This window comes from Diplotaxodon limnothrissa, linkage group LG5 (assembly GCF_057381915.1).
Source record: "Diplotaxodon limnothrissa isolate DT_005_m linkage group LG5, D_limnothrissa_male_GT1.1, whole genome shotgun sequence".
In the NCBI taxonomy this organism is placed as follows: domain Eukaryota; kingdom Metazoa; phylum Chordata; class Actinopteri; order Cichliformes; family Cichlidae; genus Diplotaxodon; species Diplotaxodon limnothrissa.
In genome coordinates, this window is record NC_140600.1 from 6,436,169 (window position 1) to 6,461,127 (window position 24,959).

The following is a 24,959-nucleotide window of genomic DNA, read 5'->3' on the forward strand; positions in this document are numbered from 1 at the left end:
TATCACAGCCCCGCAAACAAATCAGAGATTACTGAGAGATATCCTTATTAAACAAAAGCACAGTAAGTAAGCAACTGAGTTGCATTGTCAAATGTCAAGATACACAAGGGATTAATTACTTATGTAATTGTTCTTGAAGGAAATCTAACTGGAGAGAGGTGGTCCAACCTGTACGTGTGCCATCGCCCTGCCATGTGGCTGTTTCAGCAGGACAATGCCCGCCGCCCCCACCCCGCCTTTGCCAGAGTACCGTAGGTCTTTCTGGCTCAGGTTCGTACCCAGAAACAGCCAGCATTTAGTCCCAATTATTCATGAAAGGCAGCCGGCTCAAATTTGAGTACAAAAATTTGATTTCAGTTTTGCACGGCAATTTCCGCAAAATGTGTAACAGGCCTATAAATATTACAAATTAATTATTAGCATACTTTACCGCCTTCGCTCGGTCTCTTTCGTCTCAGATGAAGGTTAGCTTACAGCTTCCTGCAGCCTTTAGAGTCCATTAACTTCAGCGTCACTCACTGTAAACCCGTGACCATGACAAGAGTTTACATTATATCTCAGTTTATATAAATTACACAACGAAACGACATAAAAAGTTCAACCTACGTGATTTTCAGGAGTGCAACGCATGGTGACAACGCAGTGGTTGTCCATGGCAACGGCTGTAGTGAAGGACGTCAGGCGCACCCCTGCCCTCACGCGCCGTTCAGATAAGGAGGCAGCGTCTTTTCCTTCGCTTTCTTTCTTTCCTTTTTTTTTTTTTTTTGTTTCTTTTCCAAGTTTAATGACAAGTCCAAAATATCCTAGGTTCAAAGTTTTAGGCGGGCTCAGCGCCCAATAATAATATCACGCAGGCAGTGCCTTAATTGATATTTAGGGAATATGCTGTTTGCAATCGTAATCAACCCTTTTCACATTTACAAACCTCAGTTTAACTGGATAAACATTACAATGATACCTTCAAAAGCAACTGAGTTAGTTGGATAACCGGTTGTGGTGTCTAAGAATATGTCTTGGTCTGAGTGAATAATCAGAGATTTCAATTTAATCCACCCGTTTTAGGGTGGAGCCTTTAGTTATCGACCCCAAGGCGAAATGGCTCAGTCATTAAAGAGGTTAAAGAACTATTTGTGGCAAAGCAGATAAGATGAGAAACATGCACAGCATTATTTCACTCTCTTAATCGCAGAAACTGGAAAATCACCATACCACTCCACAGACCTATTTACTGAGCAAACTAGCAACAGAGGGGTTTTTTATATCAGTTTTTGAATTCATACACTACAAAACCTCCCTTTATTATGCAGACTCGGCATTATGTATCTCAGTTTCAGGAGTGGAGAACAACTTTGTAGTCCATCACATGAAAGTAGTGGCAGCCATCCTGTTCAGCCATGTTTCAGTGGGAATCCTGTAAATTGCTGCCATTAATATTCATTTTCTGTACAGAATATTCAGCATTTTAAGTGTGTTACTGGAAAACATGCAAAAAACCCATGAAAAATATGAAAAATGTTATAGCATAACATTCTGAGCTTGATCAGTATGTTTTTTTCTAATAGTTTATCAAGCTCTCTTTCCCATTAAATGATAAAATTGTGGATATTGCTAAATTTTGCTAATACGCTCGGCCTTTCAAATTGAGTCTCACACACTTTGCCATTGCAGTATTTATTTTATTTTATTTTATTTGTTACAAGCTTTTAAATTTGGGATTAGAAGAAGAGGCAGGTGTTTACCGAACCTGAAGTCCCGTCCCTAGCTCTAACCTTTGATGCTGGGTGACTTGGTGGACATTAAATATATTAATAGCTCACTTATTGGGAGGATCAACAGGCTTACATGTAAGTAGATGAGATTTTTCAGGGTACCAGCACTTAAAATAAAATGAAAATCAACAGGGAAAAGTACAGAAGATAACTACAGAACAAAAATGTAACTCCACAGACCGAGCTCACGCATTACATCATGCACAAAGCAAGGTGCAAAAAGTACAAACCCCCCCATAGAAGAGTGTGTTTTCCCTGCACACAGACCATGGAGTGGAATTTTCTTCAGCTTAAAATAAAAGACATTATGCAGCACGGGCTGTAAGTCTCTGGGGCGCCTTACATCTTAACAAAGTCTAACCCAAGTGAATGAGAAAAGTTTACACACCTGGTGCCAATTACAGTCAGACGCACGGCAGTTGGAGGCCGTTATAATACGCGGAGTGTTGGAGCTGCATTGCTGAGCGCTGTTTGGGACCCCTTGTTGTGGATTTTGGGGGCAGTGCTAAATTCAAATCTGCTCGGGCTCAACACACGCCTCGTTTCGAGCTGCGCCACTGTGCTCCAGGTTTTCGCGCAGAGCGAGAAACGAAACGCACACGGGATGCTGCGAGGAGAAACACAGCAACTCCAGTTCAGTTCGAGGAAATATGACTTTGCTCAGTAGAAATGATGGATGCGATAGACTCCGTTGATCCATACAGCCGACCAGCGCGCAGGACACAATGGATAGTCAGCACCCTGGCTTACCATTACGGACTGGACCGGGGAGTGGAGAACGAGATTATTGTTTTGGCCACCGGGTTGGATCAGTATCTGCAGGAGATTTTCCACCACATGGACTATCAAGGTGCAGGCAAAATCCCCGTGGAGGAGTTTAACATCCTGTGTGAAGTTTTGGGACTGGACAAAGACTCGGAGGACACAGAATGCGTCGACGTTTTAGACAATTTGCCCAGCGAACTCACTTTCAGACAGTTCCACGCCAAACTGTGCGGGTATTTCAGCACTAAGGCTGGCTGCCAGTATGAGAACGGCCGGCTGCTGGTCGGGATGGACAGCGAGCACATAGAGACTCAGATCCGCTTGAGGAGCCCGCTGAAGCGCCGAGAGAAGCTGTTGTCTGTGGGAGCGAGCAGCGGCCCCTCTCCTCTCCCGGAGGGGCGGCACGCCTCCGGCTGCAGGCTTGGCTCCTGCACCCGGGAGTGCTACGAGGAGATCGTGGCCCTGGAGGAAGCGGAGGATCGAATAGCCAAACTGGAGGATGAGAATGCGAGTTTGAGGGAGTTGATCGAGGACATGCGAGCCGCACTTCAGAGCAGTGATGCCCGCTGTTTGGCTCTGCAGGTGAGAAGCGGGATTTTAAATACTCTGTCTGTCCATATAGTGTAATTTTTAGGATGTAATATCTTTCACTTGGATCTTCCAAGCCCATAAAAATATGCAATATGCGTCCATAGGCCTTTTGTAAAAGAACAGGAGTGCTGCTGGGGCCCAAGCTTTACTGAGGGGACCAACGCTAGGAAGTAGTTATTCGTGACTTTGAAATTGTTAATACATAATTTCTAACAACTAATTACTGACAAGAAAGCAGATCCCATTTTTCTGGTTTCTCCTGCAGGAAATATGAACATGTCTCCTGTGGTCTCACTCCCCAGAAAACCCCCCAAAAGCCACAGACTCAGCCCCCTTCGTTACTTTGGACAATTTCATTCATTAGGAACAGTGACCAGTAAATGTCGACTGAGTCCTAAATTGTGAGTTTGTTTCCTGGCCGGTGTTGTGGATGGGTCCATTGTCAGACTTTATGAATTAGCACCAGCTAAGACACATGTTGTTTCAGCTTTACAGGCTTGTTTGCACAGGGCTTATGAGGACTTGGCAGGGCTGGAGAAAGGGTTCATATTCAGATGGTCATAGGAGGGGTTCAATCTGGACCTCCTAACAGGTTCAAGCAGCTCCTCTGCAGTTGTAAGCATTCATAAGGTTTTAATGAAAAGCAAAATACATTAGCATTAAACTAAAATGTCTGCTAGACGAAGTTAAAAAGCTAGTCAAGTTTAAAATAAATTCATTTATATTTATAGAGTACCACTTCACAGCAACAGTTGTCACTGTTTAAATTGTAAAGACCCTACAACATTAGAGAGAGAACTGCAATGATCAGACGATCCATAACCAGAGGTTTAAACAACTGTTTAACAGGAAGAGACCTCCTTCAAAAAAATCAGTCAGGGATGGGGAACACTCTGCCACAGGGGAAAAGAGACCAACTTGGCAACCTATAGCTTATACAATTTCACATCTCATTTATTCATTAAGAAATGAATTCAAGCTTAGCAACCCTTTATAAAGGGTGAGAAACTCATAAACAGCTGTCAACAAATCACGATGAGATGTAATCCTGATACTAGTTTTCAAGAGAAACATTACATTCCTGGTTTTTATTTTGATATGTGCCAGTTAAAATGTTTGTTTATTGGTACAGGGATTGGGGAGACTTGGAACAACAATTTCCAAAACCCACATATTTCATATTCTGATAGCACATACAGCACAAGAGCAAGTTGGTTTTAGATATATGATTGCTGACACCTTAACACCAAGAGATGTTTTTCACAGCCTCGCAGCCCAAAGGAGTTATTCATTTTCGCAATCTATTAAAACAACACTTCTTTATGGTTTCCTACAAATGCAAGACCTGCTTAGTCATGTTTTAGTAAGTTATGGGAATATCTCAGTTATTTCATTTGTTTCGATTCAGGTCGGACTGTGGAAAAGCCACTCCAAACACAAAGCAGACGAAGGCTGTTTTGTCGCTCACCAGAAGCAAGCCATGCAGAAAAAAATGGCCAACACCAACCTGAAAAGCTTACAGAACATAATCCACGAAATAGAGCTGCTGCGTAGCTCGCAAGATCGGCAGGTGGAGGAAGCCATGCGTTGTAATCAGAGACTGGAGCAGGAACTGTGGAGCTCTAAAGAGACTGTGGCTGCGTTGGAGGACTGCAACAGGGCACTGAAGAGGGAGCAGGTGGCCATGAGAAGGAAGGTGGAGGAGGCCCGACAGGCGCTGCTCAGCGGGCTGGGTAAAGTGAAGGAACTGGAGGCAAAGGCAAATCATGTATCAGCACTGCAGAGACACATCCTTCAGCTGGAATCAGAGCTCCTCTACTACAGGTGAAAACTCTCAGCTTCACATGTAGCATTTAAGTCTGAGCAAACAGCAGTATTTTAATGTTTGGGTTGGAGTATAGAATTTTGTCAAGACTCGATCCTGCACCATGTTGACTGAACTACTATTGGTTTTATATTAACTACTTATTGTAGTGATAGCAGTTGCTTGGAACAGTTAACTTACTTTCTGACGTACTGTTATTCCCAAACACTAGTTCTATTTTTTACCAGAACGCAGTCTTCAGTCTGTAAAAAAACATCTTAATGACATTTATTCCTTTATAAAACATTTGCCGCATCTTTAATTTCTCATATCCTGCATTTACATTTTCTTGGTGGCCTGTTTCTTTGTCATTGCTTCATTTCTTGGCAGTCATTAGAACAGGGGAAGCAAAAACATAAGGTCTGAGTTTGCTTCTACAATGGCTAACTGCATTCATGCATACCCCTCATTAGATTTACCTGCACAATGCAGTTTTGCTCATTGTGGTTCCATCACATACAAAACCTTCACAGATTCTTAATAGATGGAAAGAAAAAAAACTCAGTTGTGTTTGTAGTCTGTGTCATTTATTTGGAAAAGTTTTCTTTAATGGCAGTCCACTGTTTAAAAAACAAAACAAAAGAAAACACACAATGTATTCGAGTTACAGAAGTTTTTTTTTTTCCCCATCTTTTTGAAATGACATTAGTGATGAAGAAAATTAGTAGCATAGCTCACAAGCTGGCAAGCACATCCACCAGGAGATTGGAGAAGCAGTTTCACCATGGTTGGCGTCACCAATTGGTACAAGTTTATTAGATTTATTGTGGAGGGTAAACTGATGATTATCATACAAACATAAATATATTTCCAGAAAATCTGCCAAAACAAAAATGCATGTCATTTAATGCATTGTTGTTCTGAGCTGGATGGTCAAGATTTAACAGCTGGTCAAATTCTCTTGGTTTTTTTAACTAGAAATGACTCAGTGTATCTTTGTACCTTTACATAAAGATGTGGGGTGATGACACTACATGTTTATAGAGAGAGCGCGTAGACTAGACATAAGCCTTTCTGCTAGGTTCAACCAGCTATTAAACCCCCAGCATAGCAAGTGTCATGAGAAGCAAGGGCTTGTTTTGGCACGTTATTGCATTAGAAAGGCCTTTGTGGCGAGAATCAACCATAACGAATTATAATTCCTCCTACAGTAGGTTGAAATGACTCTATTTACCTCTGGCTTCATGCCTGGAAAGCTCTCCCATGCTATTTATAAAGGCTTGATGTGGCCTTACTATTCCAATTTTCAGTCTTGTTGTGTTTGAGTTTATTGAATGAGGCTTCGTGTGTGGCAGGTCAGTCTTGCCTGAGCTCCACTACTGTTGGGAACTATTCATTTTGGTGGAAGTAAGGGTGTAATTGCACTTTTAAAGTACAAAGCCTTTGGTTTAATGTTTATCTCTGGTTCTGTTGTCCCCACTGCAACCATGTAATCAAGTCTGCAGGTCTGGCAGATGTCTCTAAATGCTTGTAATGTCTACATAATGCTGCTATTATAGCGTCATGGACAACCAGAGCTGTATGATTAAAGTCTTCACTCCTACCTGCATAAATAGGTAAAATCACTTTTAGCAGCCAAGGTGCCCTTCCTTTTTTAACCCTAAACACTGCTAATATATGCACACTGTGTTTCAAAGGCTTTTCACTGCCCCTCCATTGATGCCCTAATGGCGAATAATTCAATAACACAAAGGCGAGAGAGAGTTCCATTGAGTAGGAGCCTGAACAGACTGACCGTTCTCATCAATCTTTGTTCACTTCTTTCACTCTGCTCCCACATGAGCAATAGCACATAGGCACCCCCAACCTATGGAACTTAGCAACCAAGCCCCTATTCTCAACGAAAGCCTCAAAGCTTGCTCGCTCACAATATATCCAAGGACACAGTAAGAAGAAACATGTGAGAACTTTCTGGTGCTCTTTTATGTCTTTCATCAAAATGATGTTTCTTTAAAATAAAATCATGATTCTTTCAATTTGCTGTCTGAAATATCACAGATGATATGTTTTGACAGGCAAAATAGGTCTTTGAAATGATTGACTATAACTTTATCCCCACGGCTTATTTCTAAAATGCTGTGACAAGTAATAAGATTATCTCTGACGCTGCTGGATTTTCAGAGATTCTGCTACAGAGCCGTAGGAAAGGTACAGCAGAAGCAATTTAGAACCAGATAATCACACATCCTTATGATGATGAATCCTTATAGTGTTCACCTTAACTTGACAGGGCAACAACTGATTTTTTTTAGACTGCTTTGAGTTTGAAGAAAGCTTATAAAGATGAGGATATTTGAGGAGATTTTACTATGAGAAACTTCTCATAGTAAGATGGGTTTACAGTCTGATCAGCTGAAAGGGTTGATCAGCCATATTTTGTATAATAAGCAGGAAATTTACCTGAGAAAATGTAAAACGCACATCCTTCTAAGCATTAATCCACCAATTTTTTTAAAAAAAAAACGTTTGACCAACTAAGACTACCAGCTTTCCACAGTCAAAGATAATAAGTAATAATAAATTGTTCCACTAATTCATCAATTCTTCATCTTTGATTGACTCTGCACATTCTTTTTACATACTAATTACACCTGTGTTTATTTACTTTTATCAGAATTTGCTGCCATTCCTTTAGGCAGCGTTCTGGAGGAAGTCCTTAATAGAGAAATGAGCTAAAATAAATACACTTTTTCAGTAGTTTAACAATTTTTTTTTTTTTTTTTTTGTCATGTCAGTTTTGTTTTGTTTTTTTGGGGGGGGGTTGTTGTTGGGTTTTACAATGACTGTGATTGTTTTTTTCCTAGAAAATGGTAGAAATATACTAATGAATAGTCACTGGCCAGTTATAGATTTAAAACCAATAGGGCATGCTTGATGGCATCTCTTTCAAAACCACTACGTTTATAATGGACCTTATTATAAGTGTGGTAAAATCAAACCAGAAATAGCTGCTTGTTATTATCAGTGATGACAATTACCAAAGAAATCTGTTTTCTTTCAGTTTTCTACCAAAAGCCATTAAAAAAATTGCTGCTCTCAAAAATACTTGTGATTATATTAAAGTTACTGTCTAGCTTTAGAACAATGGCATGAAACCAAGTGCAAGTTAGCTTAGCAAAGGGTAACCAGTGTACACAGAGGGAAATATCTAAAAAAAACATTATTTTGTTTTAATATTATAATATAGATACTATTTTAATACAATAAACATATATTAGTACAATAAACATCAACAATGTCGTAAGCTTACCGCTAGCTGTTTAATGCTAACAATCTGTGGGAAACACAGCAACATATGAGCCTAACAAGCTCATCACTGGACCCACTTCAGTTTGCCTACCAGCCTGGCATTGGAGCGGATGATGCCGTCATTCACCTCCTACATCGTTCCCTCGCTCACCTGGAGACCGCTGGAAGCACTGTGAGAATCATGTTCTTTGATTTCTCCAGTGCCTTCAACACTATTCTTCCCTCGGTTCTGAAGGACAAGCTGGAGAACTCTGGAGTGGACCATCACCTCACTACCTGGATTTTGGACTACCTCACCGACCGACCACAGTATGTGAGGACTCAGGGCAGTGTGTCGGACAGGGTCGTCTGCAGTACGGGGGCCCCACAGGGAACGGTTCTGGCTCCGTTCCTCTTCACCATCTACACTGCAGACTTCTCCCACAATTCCACCCAGTGCTTCCTGCAGAAGTTCTCTGATGACTCTGCAATAGTCGGCCTCATCACTGATGGGGACGACAAGGAGTACAGAGGACTGACTCAAGACTTTGTGGACTGGTGCCAGCTAAACTACCTCCAGATCAACGCCAGTAAAACCAAGGAGCTGGTGGTAGACTTCCGCAGGCACAAGCATTCTCCACTGAAACCACTGAACATCCAGGGTATGGACATTGAGGCTGTGGACAGCTACAGGTACCTTGGTGTTCATCTGAACAACAGACTGGACTGGACTCATAACTCAGACGCCCTCTACAGGAAAGGGCAGAGCAGGCTGTACCTGCTGCGGAGACTCAGGTCGTTTGGGGTGGAGGGCCCACTCCTGAAGACCTTCTATGACTCTGTGGTGGCTTCTGCTATCTTTTATGGTGTGGTCTGCTGGGGCGGCAGCATCTCTGCTGGGGACAGGAAGAGACTGAACAGGGTGATCCGAAGGGCCAGTTCTGTTCTAGGATGCCCTCTGGACCCAGTGGAGGTGGTGAGTGACAGGAGAATGGCGGCTAAGCTGTCATCCCTGTTGGACAACGTCTCCCACCCCATGCAGCAGACTGTGACAGCACTGAGCAGCTCCTTCAGTGGGAGACTGCGGCACCCACGGTGTGGGACGGAGAGATTTCGCAGGTCTTTCCTCCCCACTGCTGTCAGACTCCACAACAAAGACTTTAACTGAACAAACACACACATCCACACATGTGCAATAACACTAAGTGCAATAATCTTTTCTGGCATCGTTGTATTTTTACTCAGTTGTATATAGCATTCGTATTCTATTTTTATCTTATTGTATATTTTTATTCTATTTTATTCTACTGTATATAGTATATTATTTTATTCTATTCTGTACAGCTGTGTACTGTATTTATTCTTATTGTATTCTAATTTTTGCGTCATAACTTTTGCACTGTCCACTTCCTGCTGTGACAAAACAAATTTCCCACGGTGGTGGTGGTCAGAGGGCCCGGTGGCGCCTGTGTCCGGCAGCCTCGCCTCTGTCAGTGCACCCCAGGGCAGCTGTGGCTACAATGTAGCTTGCCATTGCCAGTGTGTGAATGTGTGTGTGAATGACTGAATGTAGTGTAAAGTGCTTTGGGGTCCTATGGACTAGAAAAGTGCTATACAAATGCAGGCCACTTACCATTTATGCAGTGAATGGTCATGAGAGCGAATACCAGTCTTTCTAATATTATCCATGGTAACGAAGCCAATACGCATTTCAGAAAAAGTAGCCTTTTCCTTTATTAGGCTTTCTTATAACTTTTCCTTCATGTGTTCTTTTTTTAGCATTCAGTGATATACAAGTTTCTTTTCTAGAAAAATCCCTTCTCAACTTTCCATCAGTATCCCAGCAGAGGTCCAATGTGCTCATCGTTACGTGGGTGTTGTTGCATAACATGTCTGCCATTACTTTGGATTGAATGCGAGAACAGAGCAGAGGCTGAGATTCAAGTGGGAACCACACCCTCAGGAGGACTTGATCAAGCACATCTCTGGAGAAGTCTTGGTGCAGCTGCAATGATATAAATTTGTTACTTTTGGTTCAGTTTGTGCTCTTTAGTTCCAGGAGTCAAACTGAGCTTAAATCAGTCACTGCAGTGTGTAGAGCTCTGTGGGCCAGACATACTAGACAATGGGAAGCACAGCGAGAGGAACAAAATGAGATGAGGGGGGGGAGGAAAGCTTACCATCTGGAGGAAGAAGCAAACACTCAGCTGTTTGTTCAGGAAATGACGGACATCTTTTGCAAGGGACGAAAGTGAGAGGGACAGATGTGTTCATTAGTTTCGAGTCCCAGAGAAAAGACATGAAGCAGAGAGTGCAAATAAGTCATTAAAAGTGAACTTTGGCTGCTTTTTATTCAAAACTTCTTGACCTTTAATAGTCATGTAGATCCAGGTGTCTCACTTTATAAAGTCCAGGGATTTCTAGCAAGCATACCAAGCACATGCGTACTACATGTGCAAGTTTAAAACTCACTCACTTTCATTTGCTGGCTTCTTCTAACCTCAGGCCATCTGAAGCCAGGCCCCAAGGGAGGCATAATCTCCTGGCCCTTTCATGCTCTCTGTATGGTGCCTGAGAGCAGAAAGAAGAGGAGGGTCTAGCATACCATTTATCTGCCTCAGCTCTAGAGCTGCAACATTGTGGGGAGCAGGTGCTGCCATGGCTTTCCTACCCTTTAAATAATGTGGAAAACACACTTGGGGATGTCTGGGACCTGTGGCATTCTGCTGTTGCTATCTCGCTGTAGTTCTTGAGCAGCCTTCAAAGCCCCACACTGCCAAGTGGACTCATTTTCACGCTGAAGTGCTGCCCTGTTCTCTCTGGTTTGGAGGTATGCTGACATCAGCAGAAAAACATGGCACACAAAATATCTTATAGGCGTGCGCCACCCACCCTCACTGGACTTCTCTCCCTTTAAAACTTCCCTCTGCTTTTAATACCGTCGTTTGTTTGACTTTAGAGGTTTCTTTGCACTTTGCTTGCTAAGGAAAGTTTAACCACCCTCTGTAAATGTTACAGCCATTAGTTTTTGGATTAAGTTCTCAGCTAGAGCAAAACAATAATCTGATCCCTAGAAGTGCTTTATTTGTATCCCAGAAACCAGCACATTGTTGGGCAGCCCAAGAGGACTTGATTAATAACCGTCAGCTATGTAAACAAAGCCCCCTCGCCTTTCCCTGTCAAGCTGCAGGGCATCGACAACTGACAAACTTCAAGTGCAAGCTCAGGTTTACAGTGTGCCCTCAGTTTTAACCTGCAGGGAAAGCGGACTGTCATTGACTGATGACACCTGAAAAAGGGAAACTGCTCTCGTGGGAGTGGAGGCAGGTCGACGATGATGGGGGAGGGGAGGTTATGTTGATGAAAAGTTCACTTCAGCGCCATGCTGTAATAAACACAGGGAGGACTCTGGGTGTCCTGGCTCTAACAACAAGCAGCTGGACTACCTCCCACCAGCCGAAAGAATGGCTTTCAGCTTTTGCTAATACAGTGCAGGATGCTATTAATTACAAAAGTCATGACATAGCACAGTAAAACTCTGTGTGTGTGTGTGTGTGTGTGTGTGTGTGTGTGTGTGTGTGTGTGTGTGTGTGTGTGTGTCTTTAGGGATCAATGATAATTAGGGTATATTATATTCCAACAAAAGAGCATTTTTCACTGTCAATATCAAATCAATAATACATGTAGCTCTATAAATGCATTTGTTGCTCCTGGCACATACATGTACTTTATTGAATTTCCCACATTAACATTATGAGCTCGTTCCAGGTCTAAATTTCATTTTGGCTAGAGATCAACCAGAAAGTGCTTTTTGATACATGAATCTGGTAAAAGAGAGTGAGAAGGAGAAATTGATCAGCCTCTCTATCGGTCCCGCTTGTAGAGTACTTCCTCCAAAATGATAAAGTCTGTTTTAAGTTTCCAGCAGATGTACATGACTAAATTCTGCCTTGATTCTCCAGCTGATTTATACCATACCCACGACCTCAGTTTGTTTCTGTTTTCTCCTTTTTTCTTATGAAGTGACAAAAAAGCTATTCTTAAAGGGGACATGTGCCCCAGATTTTTGTCCTTCTAGAGCAGCTTTGTGTGATTGATAGTTCAAATTAATCCTTATTGTGTTTTACTGGGCCTTGGTACAGGCCCTCAATTCATCCTCTGTCTGCAACACACCACTTTCCACTCCATTTAAGCCAACTTTCATTTGACTCGCTGCCTCTTATAAACCTACATTTTGAACAGCAAGTGGGAGAGGTGTCTTGGTTTGACATGAATGTAGGTGCCATGCACTGTCAGTTTGGACATTTGCTTCCTGCTGTTGGGTACCGGTGCAGTAGTAAATGGTCAGCCTTTTCACTGCCAAGAACATACTGTAGATTCGTTTAGTTATAGTAAACAACAGTAATGCTTTTTGAAATTGTTACTGACCATCTCTGCAAATGACTGCCAGCCCAATAATATTTCTTAAGATGAAATAAATATATGAGGTGAAATTATTTTTTCAAACACTGGAATTTCCCCACATGCAATACTGTTCACACATCTTGAGCACGTTACCACTTATTGTTTTTTATTTTACTAGGAAAATTTTTACTAGCAAAATACATCAGTATTTGGTATGACCACCTTTATTCATCAATACAGCCTGAACTCTATTGCTAGCTTTATAGATGCCTGTAGACACTCTCTCCTGACCTCCTCCAGACATACTGATGACGATGATTTGAACCAAAAATTTCAAATATGAGTTCATTACGCTATAAAATTGGTTACAGCTTATTTTCAGTCCAGTCCTTGTGCAGTTTTGTATACCTCAGCTCTTCTCTTTGTTTCTTAACTGTCACTGAGACCACAGTGAGGCTTCAGTGAACAGTAGATGGATCAACCAAAGGGCCAAATGTGTCTCTCGGTTCCTATATCAGGTGTTTGTAGCTACTTCTTACAGACAAGACTTTTGGATATTGTTCATCTACTGTAGATAGTTTTTGTTTGTTTGTTTTTTAGTGCTGATTCTTCTTCTTGGCCTTCTACTGTTATCCACACTGGATTCTTATAAGGACGGTGCACACCATATTGAGAGATTCCAAATTTTCAACTAATAGCTCTTTGAGAATCTCCTTGTTGGTCCAAACCATGTTATTTCTGTCTAACTGTGTTGTCTTTGGCATGTTTTATTGATTCACCTAAAGAAATGGAAACAAATGTGTTTTGTGACAGGCTATTAACAGTTTTCTTAGATACAACACTGATTCATCCTTTGACTTTGTTACCTTTTTATGTTTTAATGATGGACAGATCAGTGTTAAGTGGCTTAACAAAACAGAAGTAAAAAAACAACAACATTGTACCTCACCATTTTCAGAGCAATTGACTGAAATGAGTGAAAAACGGTGTCAAAAGAAAAACAATGAAACAGCTTCAGAAAGTCTGGAGAAGTACTGCTTAAGAAAAAAATCCCAATAAAGTCTGAAGAAATAAAAAAAAAAAAAATGCCTCAAAACCTTCGCACAGTGCTGTATAATAAAATCTGCAGCATCTTTTTTTTCCTTCTCTGCCTCTCAACAAAACACATTAATAGTTATTTTTCATTTTGGCAGGTCAGACACATCCATGCTGGCCGATTGACAAGAATAATTGCTGATCAAATTTTGACTATGTCTGCTGCATCCCACAGACTAACCACTATCTGGGACGTCTGCCTGGACTCCTTTCAGGTGTCTCTACTCATCCAGTTGGAATTCCCACATTCAGCACTGCCACCACCAAACACTGTCAAAACATGTGATGGAAGCTTTCTTTAAACAGAATAAATCGCCTGAAAAGGCACACGTAGATGCAGATGCAAACTAAGTGAAGTAAACAAAAGTTGGGGAAACAGAAGAGGGACAGGCGAACAGTCAGGACACAGCAGACAACCTCAATGTTGGGAAACAAGGCAGTAACCTCCAGAGTTGAAAATGAAGCTACTATGGCAGTACTATTATTTATTTTATGTATGTATGTGTGTGTGTGTGTGTGTGTGTGTGTGTGTGTGTATATGTGTATATATATATATATATATATATATATATATATATATATATATATATATATATATATATATTTATTAGGGGTGCAACGATACTCATATCGATATTGAACCGTTCGATACAGTGCTTTCGGTTCGGTACGCATATGTATCGAACAATACAAAATTTGTAATTTATTTTATCAACTTTCCTTCTGACGATGCTGTCTGTGTTGAGCGCTCAGTGAATCTGCATTCGACTACTCCGCCTAGGCTGCACTGTTGAGCGCAGATCCACTGAGCGCTCAACACAGACAGCATCGTCAGAAGGAAGAGCGCAGGGCAAGCCAGCGAGACAGAAGTTAAGCTCTCCTTGCAACATGGCAAACTGAACCTCCCCCACCCTCATTCAGATCTGGCGTTTGGAATTATTTTGGTTTTCATGTGACGTATGACCCTGAAGGTAAGCGCGTCATGGACTAAAGTATAAGCATGTATGTTGGATGTGCCACGCAATGCTCAATTACATGGGTGGGAACTAGTGTTAGCGCAGTTAGCTCGTTAACGTGTTGGCCGTCTAGCTCCACGCACGGGGCGATCAGGGGTAGCTCGTTAAAGGAGATTGCCGTGTTGTGGCGTTAACGTCATTTCAACGAGATTAACGCTGACAGCACTAGTGGGAACACAACGAATATGACTGCACATTTACGCCGACATCATTCTAGTGGAAAGACAAAAACAACAAGCATGCTACTAACTTTAGCCGAGTCATTTAGACAGCCGTTAGCACATGATTCTCCTTATGGGGACCTGATATGTTTAATATTGTGGCGAGCTCAGACAAGGAGGAGACGGAGGTGTCGTTTGGTCTTGCTTCCCGTGAGCTAGCCAGGGAGCACAGCCGTTTATTGACATCTGCAGAAGAACACTGCCGCTAGCTAACTGCTCAGCGCGGCAACCGCACAGCAACAACAACAACAACACACAGGGCGCCCTCTGACCCCGGAAGGACACACCGTCGCAGCGAGAGGGCGTCACCCGTCACTATGGCAACATAAACAAAACATAACTGCCCTGACCCGCTACAATATGCTGCTGAGAATATAGCCCAGAAGAAGCGTATAGTATAGCTTTTATTTTGGAAAGAGCCATTTCTCTGTAATAAACTCTCTTTTCCAAAGATGAGTGATTCCTCAATCAGATACAGGGCTCGCAAAATCGCTAGCCCGACGTCCCGGGGCTAGCGATTTTTCCAGTCAGGCTACCAAAATCTATCTCTTCCCTGCCCGTCGGGCTATTGTAGGAAGGAAAAATATATGTCAATGCTTTTGCATTCTTTCGGAAATGTAGCTGGGTAATTATGTCATTGGCATCGGTGAGCCACTGTCAATATGTGACATATTGAAATCGCGTTTGAATTTGCGCTTGTTTTTTGCTTTCACTTTGCAATCGCATGAACTGTGTATAGAGAGCGACAGCACTGACCTGTGAGTGACGATAATTTGTGCACCAATTCCTCTGACATCGTCTTATCAATCGTTAGCTTACACTGCAAACATGACAAGTGAAATCTCCCGCAGCTTAAACATATGAGAGGTTGATCACGCAGAGAATCGCTGACCGTTATGTGAGTGCGCGTGTAAAAGCAGCAGGATATATATTTCAGTTCTGCTGAGCCAAATAAGACAGGTCAGGGTGAAGAAGTGACAGCCAAAGAAAAGCTTACCACAAAACGGAAAAGTTATGACAAATCAGACTATAAGGCAAAAAGAAAGTGCAGCTTTATGGTTTCATGGACAAAAGAATTTCTGTGGCTGCAATATGACGAGCTAAATAACCAGGGCTGCACATAAGTGGTCCGCAGGTGCACATTCGCTGTCAAAATAAAAAACGCGCACAAGATAAGTTGCAACACGTGTTTGCGTACATAAGATTTTCTGGAGGAGGACAGACATTTGTTTAGAACTCTTAAAGATGTCGAAGAAGGTCCTTTAAGCAATTACTTTGGTGTTCCTCCACCTCCAAAGAAATGTCAGTAGGAGTCCGAACCACAAAAGAAGCACGTATTCTCGGAAAAGTGGTTGCAGGAGGTGAGCTGGCTTCAAACAAATGATGAACGCACAGAGATGTGGTGCAGAATGTGCTGTGAAAATTCCACTCTAGCGGACAAAAACAGTTCTTTTTATATGGACGCAAACGCGCGTTGCAACTTCTTATCTGGTGCGTCTTTTATTTTGACAGCGAATGCGGACCACTTATGTGCACCCGTGTAAATAACATAATGTTCTGCCGGGTGTGTTGTTGGTTTTCTCTCGATTTCTGAGTCGACAAGCGCCTTTGTTACTGGGACCAGTCATTTTAAGAAAGCCCCCATTAGAACCCATGAGAAATGCAAGAAATGCATTTTTGCTCAGTCTGCAATATCTTTCAGTTCATAGAAATTTCTGTTCAATTAGAACCAAGTATTTGAGTTGATGATTGTAATTTTTATACAATGTTGTAATTTGTTTTTCAACAATTTTTTGATTAATGTTTTGTTTCCTTTACAATATTATACTTTAATGTATAATATTATAAAGGAAACAAAACATCAATCAAAAAATTGCTCTCTTTTTTATTCGGGCTACTTAAATTTATTTTGGGCTACCAAAAACTGAAGAGCCCCTGCCCGAAGGGCTACCAGGGATTTTGAAATTTTGAGAGCCCTGAGATATATTTATTTTTTTAATTACTTTTGTTTCAGCAACAAAAAATTTAAAAACTGTACTTTTGAGTTAAAATATATATTTATAATTTTAATAAATGACAAATTAAAAAGGCATGAACATTTTTTTTGTATCGAAAAAATATCAAACCGTGACACCAAAGTATCGAACCGAACCGTGAATTTTGTGTATCGTTGCACCCCTAATTTATTTATTTATATATATATATATATATATATATATATATATATATATATATATATATACACACAATTTTTTTTTTTTTTTTTTTAGTAACTCAATTCAGATAGAGTGTAGGGTGTCTCCTTTTTATTGACAAATGTCCTCACAAGCAGTTGCAGCTAGCTGCCTGTTAAGCCTTACTTCCACTAGTATCAGTATCACTATGTTACTTAGTTACTTAAATAGGAGATATTGATGTCGGTGCATGTTATATGGGTAGTTTGTGGATGCAGCCTGCTAGCTGACTATATTAACATCAAAGTCCTGATCCTGCGGCTGTGGCCTACTGTTAGCCTCCCTTTAACCGTTGCCAATTAAAGTGCAATCAGTCACATGAAGCCTGTATTTGAAAAAGCCTTCCACCGTTTTGCTTAAGAGTCCGAGTGTCTCCACAGCAACCAGTTGAATTTTGTGTGTGTTCTTGTCTGTGCTGGTGTGACTACAGCTGCTCCTTCTTTCTTCCAACGTGGCGCCCTCTATAACTTAAACACGACTCTCTGATTGATTGCCTGAAATCTTGCTAAAGTTAACAAGTGACTTCAGTGGTTTCTCTCCAGTGTTGCACAAAGCTAGAGTAATCCACAGATGCAGAGCATAATGTCATCTTACAGCAGGGTTTGCCTTGTGCCAACAGGATATAAGCATGAGTTCTCTGTGACTCTTAAAAAAATTAATTGTTTTTTCAGAGAGTTAGGCTGCTGAAACTCTTTCCGAGATTTTCTCTCTGCTTTTTTTTTCTTGGGCAAGACATCATCATCTGGAAACACTTATTCTGTGATTTATGAAGGCCCCCTATCGGATTTCCCCCAACACAAAAGAGCAGACAGCAGAAGAAGCCTAGAAAATTCAAACCATTACAGAACGATTGATCCGCCCAAACTCAGCCTCAGTCTTTTTTTTTTTCAGGAGGGAATGTTTGAATGTGATCATGACATGAGGAAATATGTGAAATATACACTAAAGGTCTTACACATCTTCTCCTCTGCAGATCAAAAGAAACGTTGCACTTAAAAGTCTTGCATGCTTTACCTCACATCTTGCAAACTCCTGCTAACTCCTGCACACTTAGAGTGGCTCTCTACCACTGACCCACTTTACTGTAAAAATGCCTTAAAGATACAATGTCTGGCTTCAATTACCCCACCCAGATTTGGCGTACAGCATCACAGGCCTCCATAAAATTATCATGGCGGTTGTAGATGTGGCGTAATACACACTCCCTTGTGTTACATGATATGTTCTCTTTGATGTTGGCAATTGGTTTGGACGGAACTTTTCTCATCTGTGCAAATGTGACGAGCGGTTTTAGCCCCTTTGGCCACTGTCAGCTTACATGCAGCAGCACATGTGACTATATTTGCAAAAAAAAATGCTGAACTCGCAGCGCTTTCTTTCAGGTCAGAAGTGTCGAAACTACAACTCCCAGGCAGCACCAGTGCAGAGCAGCAGCTGAGTGTCAGCAGCAGGCCAGGACAGAGATGCTGCCTGGATACCCAGCACGACCGCTGTTCCCCGACAGGATGTGCTGTAACGACTCCAGACAAGAGTAAGACAATATTGAATATTAAAGTACAGAATGTTTTTTCTGATACTAGCCACTCATGTATGAGCTTCAATGCAAGTCTAAGCAAAATAAATACTGAGCTTGCAGGTAAGGTAATACTTACCCCATTTTGAAGTGGTCATCATATTCATTAAATATGCTTATACACGCCTATGTTGTTTTGAGGCAACAAACTACACCACATTTTAATTCACTTGTACCTGTAGCACCAACTAACATATATATTTATACTGGAAGCTTAACTCTGCAATATTAGAGAGAGAACCCTCACAGTCTACTGCTGGCAGGTACTTGCTAAGAGTGGGGGGGGCACTGTACAATTAATTTTTGTTAATGAAGACCTCTGGCTAATACCCTTTGCAATGATCGCAATAACAGTTGGTGATGATGATGATGATGATAACAATTATGTACTGTATGTATTGTCCAGTGGAGGAGCAGCTGTTTCGGTCAGTGGAGGGCCAGGCAGCCTCTGACGAAGAAGATGACAAGTGGACTGGAGATCAACAGAGACAAGTGGATGAGGTGAAGAGGATCTTAGCCAGGCTATCCTGCTGTGGGGAAAGGTATTGCATGTTCATGTTATCATAAAATATATCATATATCTGATTGCAGGAATAAGTTAGATTATGGAAGTCTTAATCTGTTACCTCAGTAAACATTGCTAGTCACTACTTTCTATTCATCATGAATGAATGATTTTCTGTTTGGTTCTATTTAAATTAAACAGACAGTTAAAACAACATCATAGTTATATTGTAATTGACAGTAAATGCTCCTCTGGAGTTTTCAGGAAAATCCAACCTTATTCAATCATGGCAATGCTAAAAAAAAAAAGGTCCACAATCCAAAAGGTGATGTCACAGTGTCCATGTCCGTCTCTTGTATACAGTTTGTGGGTCGGTCTGACTGACTTTCCATCTTCTATTATATGTTCCTTAATAAGGTGCGAGGACAAGGCATTCAAAAAGTTAATGTCTAATTTCGGGAGCTCGAGAAGCGAAGAGAGCTGCAGTGCTGTGTTGGAGCTCCTTGAGAGAGTGACCAGGTTGCATAAGCAGCTGGAGCTGAAGGAAAGCCAGGCTGAGATAAACATGGACCAGGTACAACCCAACTCTGTCATTCCTCACCCTAGGGTGGGTTTCTGTGGTGCCACCTGCCCTCTGTTGGATCTATTTCTATGAAAGGTTCTGTTATTGATATTGTTCTGCTTGCCTTCAATCCCAAGCCTTTTTGTGGCTCTGCACGGTGTGAAACTAGATTAGAGATGACTGCTAAAGGTTCTTCTGAAAGTGGAGGTCTTCATAGGCTAAACCACAGCTAATGCTACAATCCTTCAACTTAAGATAAGATAACCTTTATTAGTCCCACACGTGGGAAATTTGTTCCACCTAACCAAACCACCAGGCTGTCCCACACACAGACACGCCTCCCTCTTTCTGGGTGTGGGTGTGTTTGCAGCTGTTTGCCACTGGAGCCGACCACAGAAACACTCCCCTCTTTGTTGCTCCATGACACTTAAAAAAATATAATGAATTTAAAGCCCTCTCGTCACAGTCGAGTGGTATTTTCACAACACAGGAAGACAGGCAGAAGGGGAACCGTGATGTAATGTGTTCCCAGAACATCTCAGCACTCAGAGAGGAAAAGTTCAAACCAAACAAAGTCCTGACAGCGAGGCTTTGTTTATGAGCAGGATGTGTGGGGTGAGACCTTTGTCCTTCAATACACCATGACGTAAAGGTGCACTGCAGGGACTAACATTTCTTACAGAAACCTACAAAAATGGGTTGAATTTTAATGTATTTACAGTTACAGTTGTAGGATAAAGACATGCTGTGGAAGAGAGCCAGAGATTAATAGCAAGTATGATCCAATGCAGAGAAGTGTATTAGCACATAGTGAGTGAGAAAGGTGGCTGAAGAAGAAATGCTAAAGCCTAATCTTGAAAGTAGAGATAGTGTCTGTCTCCTGAATCCAAACTGAAAGCTGGTTCCATAGAAAACTGAATGCTCTGCCTCCCATTCTACTTTTAAATACTGTAAAGTGCTGTAATGGGGTGAAATGGTACTATAAGGTCATTATTGGACCTGATTATTCAAGACCTTGTATGTGAGGAGCAAGATTTTTAATTCAATTTAACAGGAAGCCAATGAAGGGAAGCCAATACATGAGAAATCTGCTCTCTCTTTCTAGTCCCTGTCAGGACTCTTGCTGCAGCATTTTGGATTAACTGAAGGCTTTTCAGTGAGTTTTTTGGACATCCTGATAATAATGAATTACAGTCGTCCAGCCTGGAAGTAATAAATGCATGAACTAGTTTTTTCAGCATCACTCTGAGACAGGATATTTCTAATTTTAGAGATGTTGCGCAAATGGAAGAACGCAGTCTTACATATTTGTTTAATATGTGCATTGAAGGACATGTCCTGGTCAAAAACGACTCCAAGGTTCCTCACAGCGTTACTGGAGGCCAAGGTAATGCCATCCAGAGTAAGAATCTGCTTAGATACCATATTTCTAAGATTTTCAGGGCCGAGTACAATAACCTCAGTTTGATCTGAATTAAGAAGCAGAAAGTTAGCGGCCATCCAGGTCTTTATGTCTTTAAGACATTCCTGCAGTTTAACTAATTGGTGTGTGTTATCTGGCTTCATGCACAGATAGAGCTGGGTGTCATCAGCAAAGCAGTGAAAATGTATGCTATGTCTTCTAATGATGCTGCCTAAGGGAAGCACGTATAATGTAAACAGAATTGGTCCTAGCACTGAACCCTGTGGAACTCCATAATTAACCTTAGTTCTTTGTTAGTTTTGGACATAATTAAGTACAAAACCAACAAAGAAGTGGTCTCACATCTTGTGGATCAAAAGCACTGGAGGTCTACAGACCTAAAATAAAAAGTTGTTAGTTAGCCTCATTGTTGTACTGGGTGACATGTTCATTCATTACTTGTAATATATAATAATTTTAACTGCAATTTTTCCATTCGTTGTCTTGCCATTGAAAATGCTTTAATACCAAATCAGTGTTAATGAAAGTCCTTATATTTAAGGATGTCTTCAAAGACCAGATGTTCTTCTAAGATGAACTCACAATGTGATTCTTGATTCTGATGCCAGGAGTAACTGGTTCTTGTGCCATGTCTTCCAGATGAAGGACTCCCTGATGCAGGAGCTGCAGCAGAAGGCTGAGGAGACTGAGCTGCTTCAGATGGAGCTGCAGATGCTGGAGACAGAGAGGGTCCGTCTGTCTCTGGTGGAGGAGAAGCTCGTGGACATCCTGCAGCTTCTCCAGCAGCTCAGAGACCTGGTTAGTCACAAGGTTTTGGTTTTTTAATTGTTGAGATAAATTTAGAAAGGACGTTTTGACTTTGTAAGGATATTCAAATATTTTTAATTCATTTTAAGGCAGGAAAATCTTGCAAACAAGCATTCAATCCATCATGTGAACTGAATTTCAAAGTAATGAAAATCATTTGCAGGGTTGATAGTTGAGAGATATCCACTGATGGCGCACTGGAATTAATTTGTTCTGGTCAGATATCAAATAGGAAAACAAACAGAAAGCATTTTCCTTGCTACAGGCAAATTCTCCACATGGACATTAACTTGGGAATGTTTTCAAAATAAAAGGCAGCTTTGTGCTGTTGAGGTTTTTATACATTCTTTTGTGTTTGCACTATCCCTTGTCAAACATATGTGAAAGCTTTGCAGTTACAAGATGCAGTTTTCTCATGAAAGTGGCTGTTAAGCACCTGATTCTGTCATCTGGCTCTCTGCTGATTTCAGAACGTCTCACGGAGGTCTCTCGGGAAAATCTTGCTCAGCACTCTGGAGTCTTGCAGCGACCCGCAGCACGGTTAGTAGACCTCACACACCCAATGAAATCAATACAACTCTTGTGACATGAAACCATGAAAATTTACAGTTACTTGTGGGAGGGAGTTAAATGGAAATAAACTGAATGGCCTGTCATGTGACTTCCTCAGAAATATCACATCTGTTCTGTTTTTAACACAGGCAAGGCCCATATTCTGGAGGTGCTCAATGCCCTCTATCATGAACTTACTGCTTGTGAGATTCTGTCTTCTGGTAGACCTTTGGAAAAGACACACAGTCAGCAGTCTCTTGATGCCCTCATCATCTCCTGCTAAACAAGACTGCCTCCTGCTGGCCTCGGAAAATGCAAGCGTCTTTTTGGAGGACACTGAAAGCTCAATAGTTTTGATATATGAAGCTGATTGATGTGTATAGTGTATTATATTATGGCGATTATAAGCCTCTTGCCCTGTATCTATAAAGGGATGTTAATCTAGAATTATTGTAGCAAAGAGCTTTATTACATATAACTGAAATACATGCTCACAGATTTTTGTTAAAAGCTTCTATTGCACATAAACTTTCAGGATGCAAAAAAAAAAATTGTTTCATTTGAACTTTTTCACAAAAGATACGTAAATGTGAAAATTCAGAAGTGAGTTTAACTTTAACAGGACATAGTACTCAACCTCTGCTGGTCAACCTCAACCTCTGACATAACCATTCCACATCTGCTTTTTAAGATGAAATAAGCTGAAAAGATGATAGGCTACACAAACTGTAGAGAAATATGCAATCTACAGTGTATTTTACCATCTCAGGAGACCACACATGCTTTTATTTTGCAGCCCTTAGGATGCCTCCGTGTTGGGAGATAATGTGGGATCATTAGCCACTTTGTATCTAACTGTGTTGACATGGTCATCTGCGACTATTAAGCAATAAATAAAAATTTGGATAGAAAATGTATTTCTGCTCAACTTACTCAAGTTCCTGTTACTCACTTTTTGAACACAACACAGTCTTCATCAGCATTACTAATCACCTGACAAATTGTACAGAGCTAATGCCACTGGTTGTCTTCTAGCTGCTGACAACACATCCTTATCCTGCCACATCTTAAAGCTGTATCTCATGAGCGCACTATTTAATCTGGAATTCACCATCTTTACCTCTTCTACTGAAATCATTTTAAATATTTCTTGTAACATCAACTATTAGTAGCCTACATACAATCATAGACTGTATAACAAAAACAAGCTATCAACAACTTATTTTGGCAAACTTTATTTTCTAAGAAGTAAATAATACTCACCATACCACTTTTGATTAAAAGGGAATAAGATTTTTCATTCAGGCTCATATTTATTGTGCTCTCAAGTAACAGTGGTGAGTGATGCACAAGTTAACTGTTGAGTATGAGAACAAAATTTGGTGAATAAAATGCACTCTGCTAAATTTTTTTACATTTCACTATTTAAAGGATTTTGTAGCCTACTCTAAAACTAACCAACAACCTGGACATAATTTTTAACGCAGTTTAAAAAAATAACTGGAAGGTCAACAGAAATGAAACAACTAGAGGTGGGCGGATCGATCCAAATATGGATAGTATGGATAACAACTCTAGCATTGGTATCGGATTGATACTAGCACGATTGGATCAATACTTTGCTTTTTAAGTTCAGCATGTAGCCCGCTGAACTGTGTTAATTATTTCTCTGGAAAAAATAATCCTCAAACATGCACTATGAAAAATGTCCGAACATTTTTGTGTGCTTTAGAGACAGAACATTTTACATTTGAGGTCTCCGAAAACCCAGTTTCAAAACACACGAAAAGCTGTTGAAATTTCCAGGCAAGTATATACATGTTAAATGACAAGATATAGTGTTCAAATAGCATCAATTAACAACTTCAGGTTTTTTATTTCTATATGACAATTTTTCGTGATTAAACAATAAGAACAAGTAGTCTAATGTCCTGTAATCATTACATTGTAATCACAGTCCCCTCTGTGCATCCTCCGACATGCCAAAAAGGGAGGCTGTAAAAAGAACAAAACCAATAAATATGAGTAAAGTAACAAAATAACTCACCTTATAAACACAAGGATTTAGGATCCTTTAGCATCTGCTGTTATTTTCAATCAATTCATCCAAAAAAATAAAATAAATACATAAATAAATAATAGATGTGCTTACAGTCTGAGGAGATTGTCCCCAACACCACAGATCGCACTCACAACACTGTCCACTGATGCTGCATTTCCCTGCAAACGATCATCTCCTCCTCTCTCAGGCACCTCACAGCCATCACCTTCTCAAAGACCTTTCTCTTTGTCTGGAGGTCAGCAGCAGCTACAGTTTATCAACATCAGAAGGGAAAACATAATAGCATAT

The 24,959-nt window shown here is 40.9% G+C and overlaps 1 protein-coding gene across 1 annotated transcript; it reads left to right on the forward strand.

Annotated features, from left to right (window-relative positions):
- Positions 1–2,363: 2,363 nt before the first annotated feature.
- Positions 2,364–23,001, forward strand: efcc1 (EF-hand and coiled-coil domain containing 1). The gene is made up of 8 exons (XM_085353710.1): positions 2,364–3,116; positions 4,534–4,949; positions 18,570–18,718; positions 19,167–19,302; positions 19,683–19,839; positions 21,890–22,048; positions 22,528–22,597; positions 22,759–23,001. The coding sequence occupies exons 1-8, from the start codon at positions 2,439–2,441 to the stop codon at positions 22,890–22,892; spliced, it is 1,899 nt and encodes a 632-aa protein (XP_085209836.1). The 5' UTR covers positions 2,364–2,438; the 3' UTR covers positions 22,893–23,001.
- Positions 23,002–24,959: the final 1,958 nt, after the last annotated feature.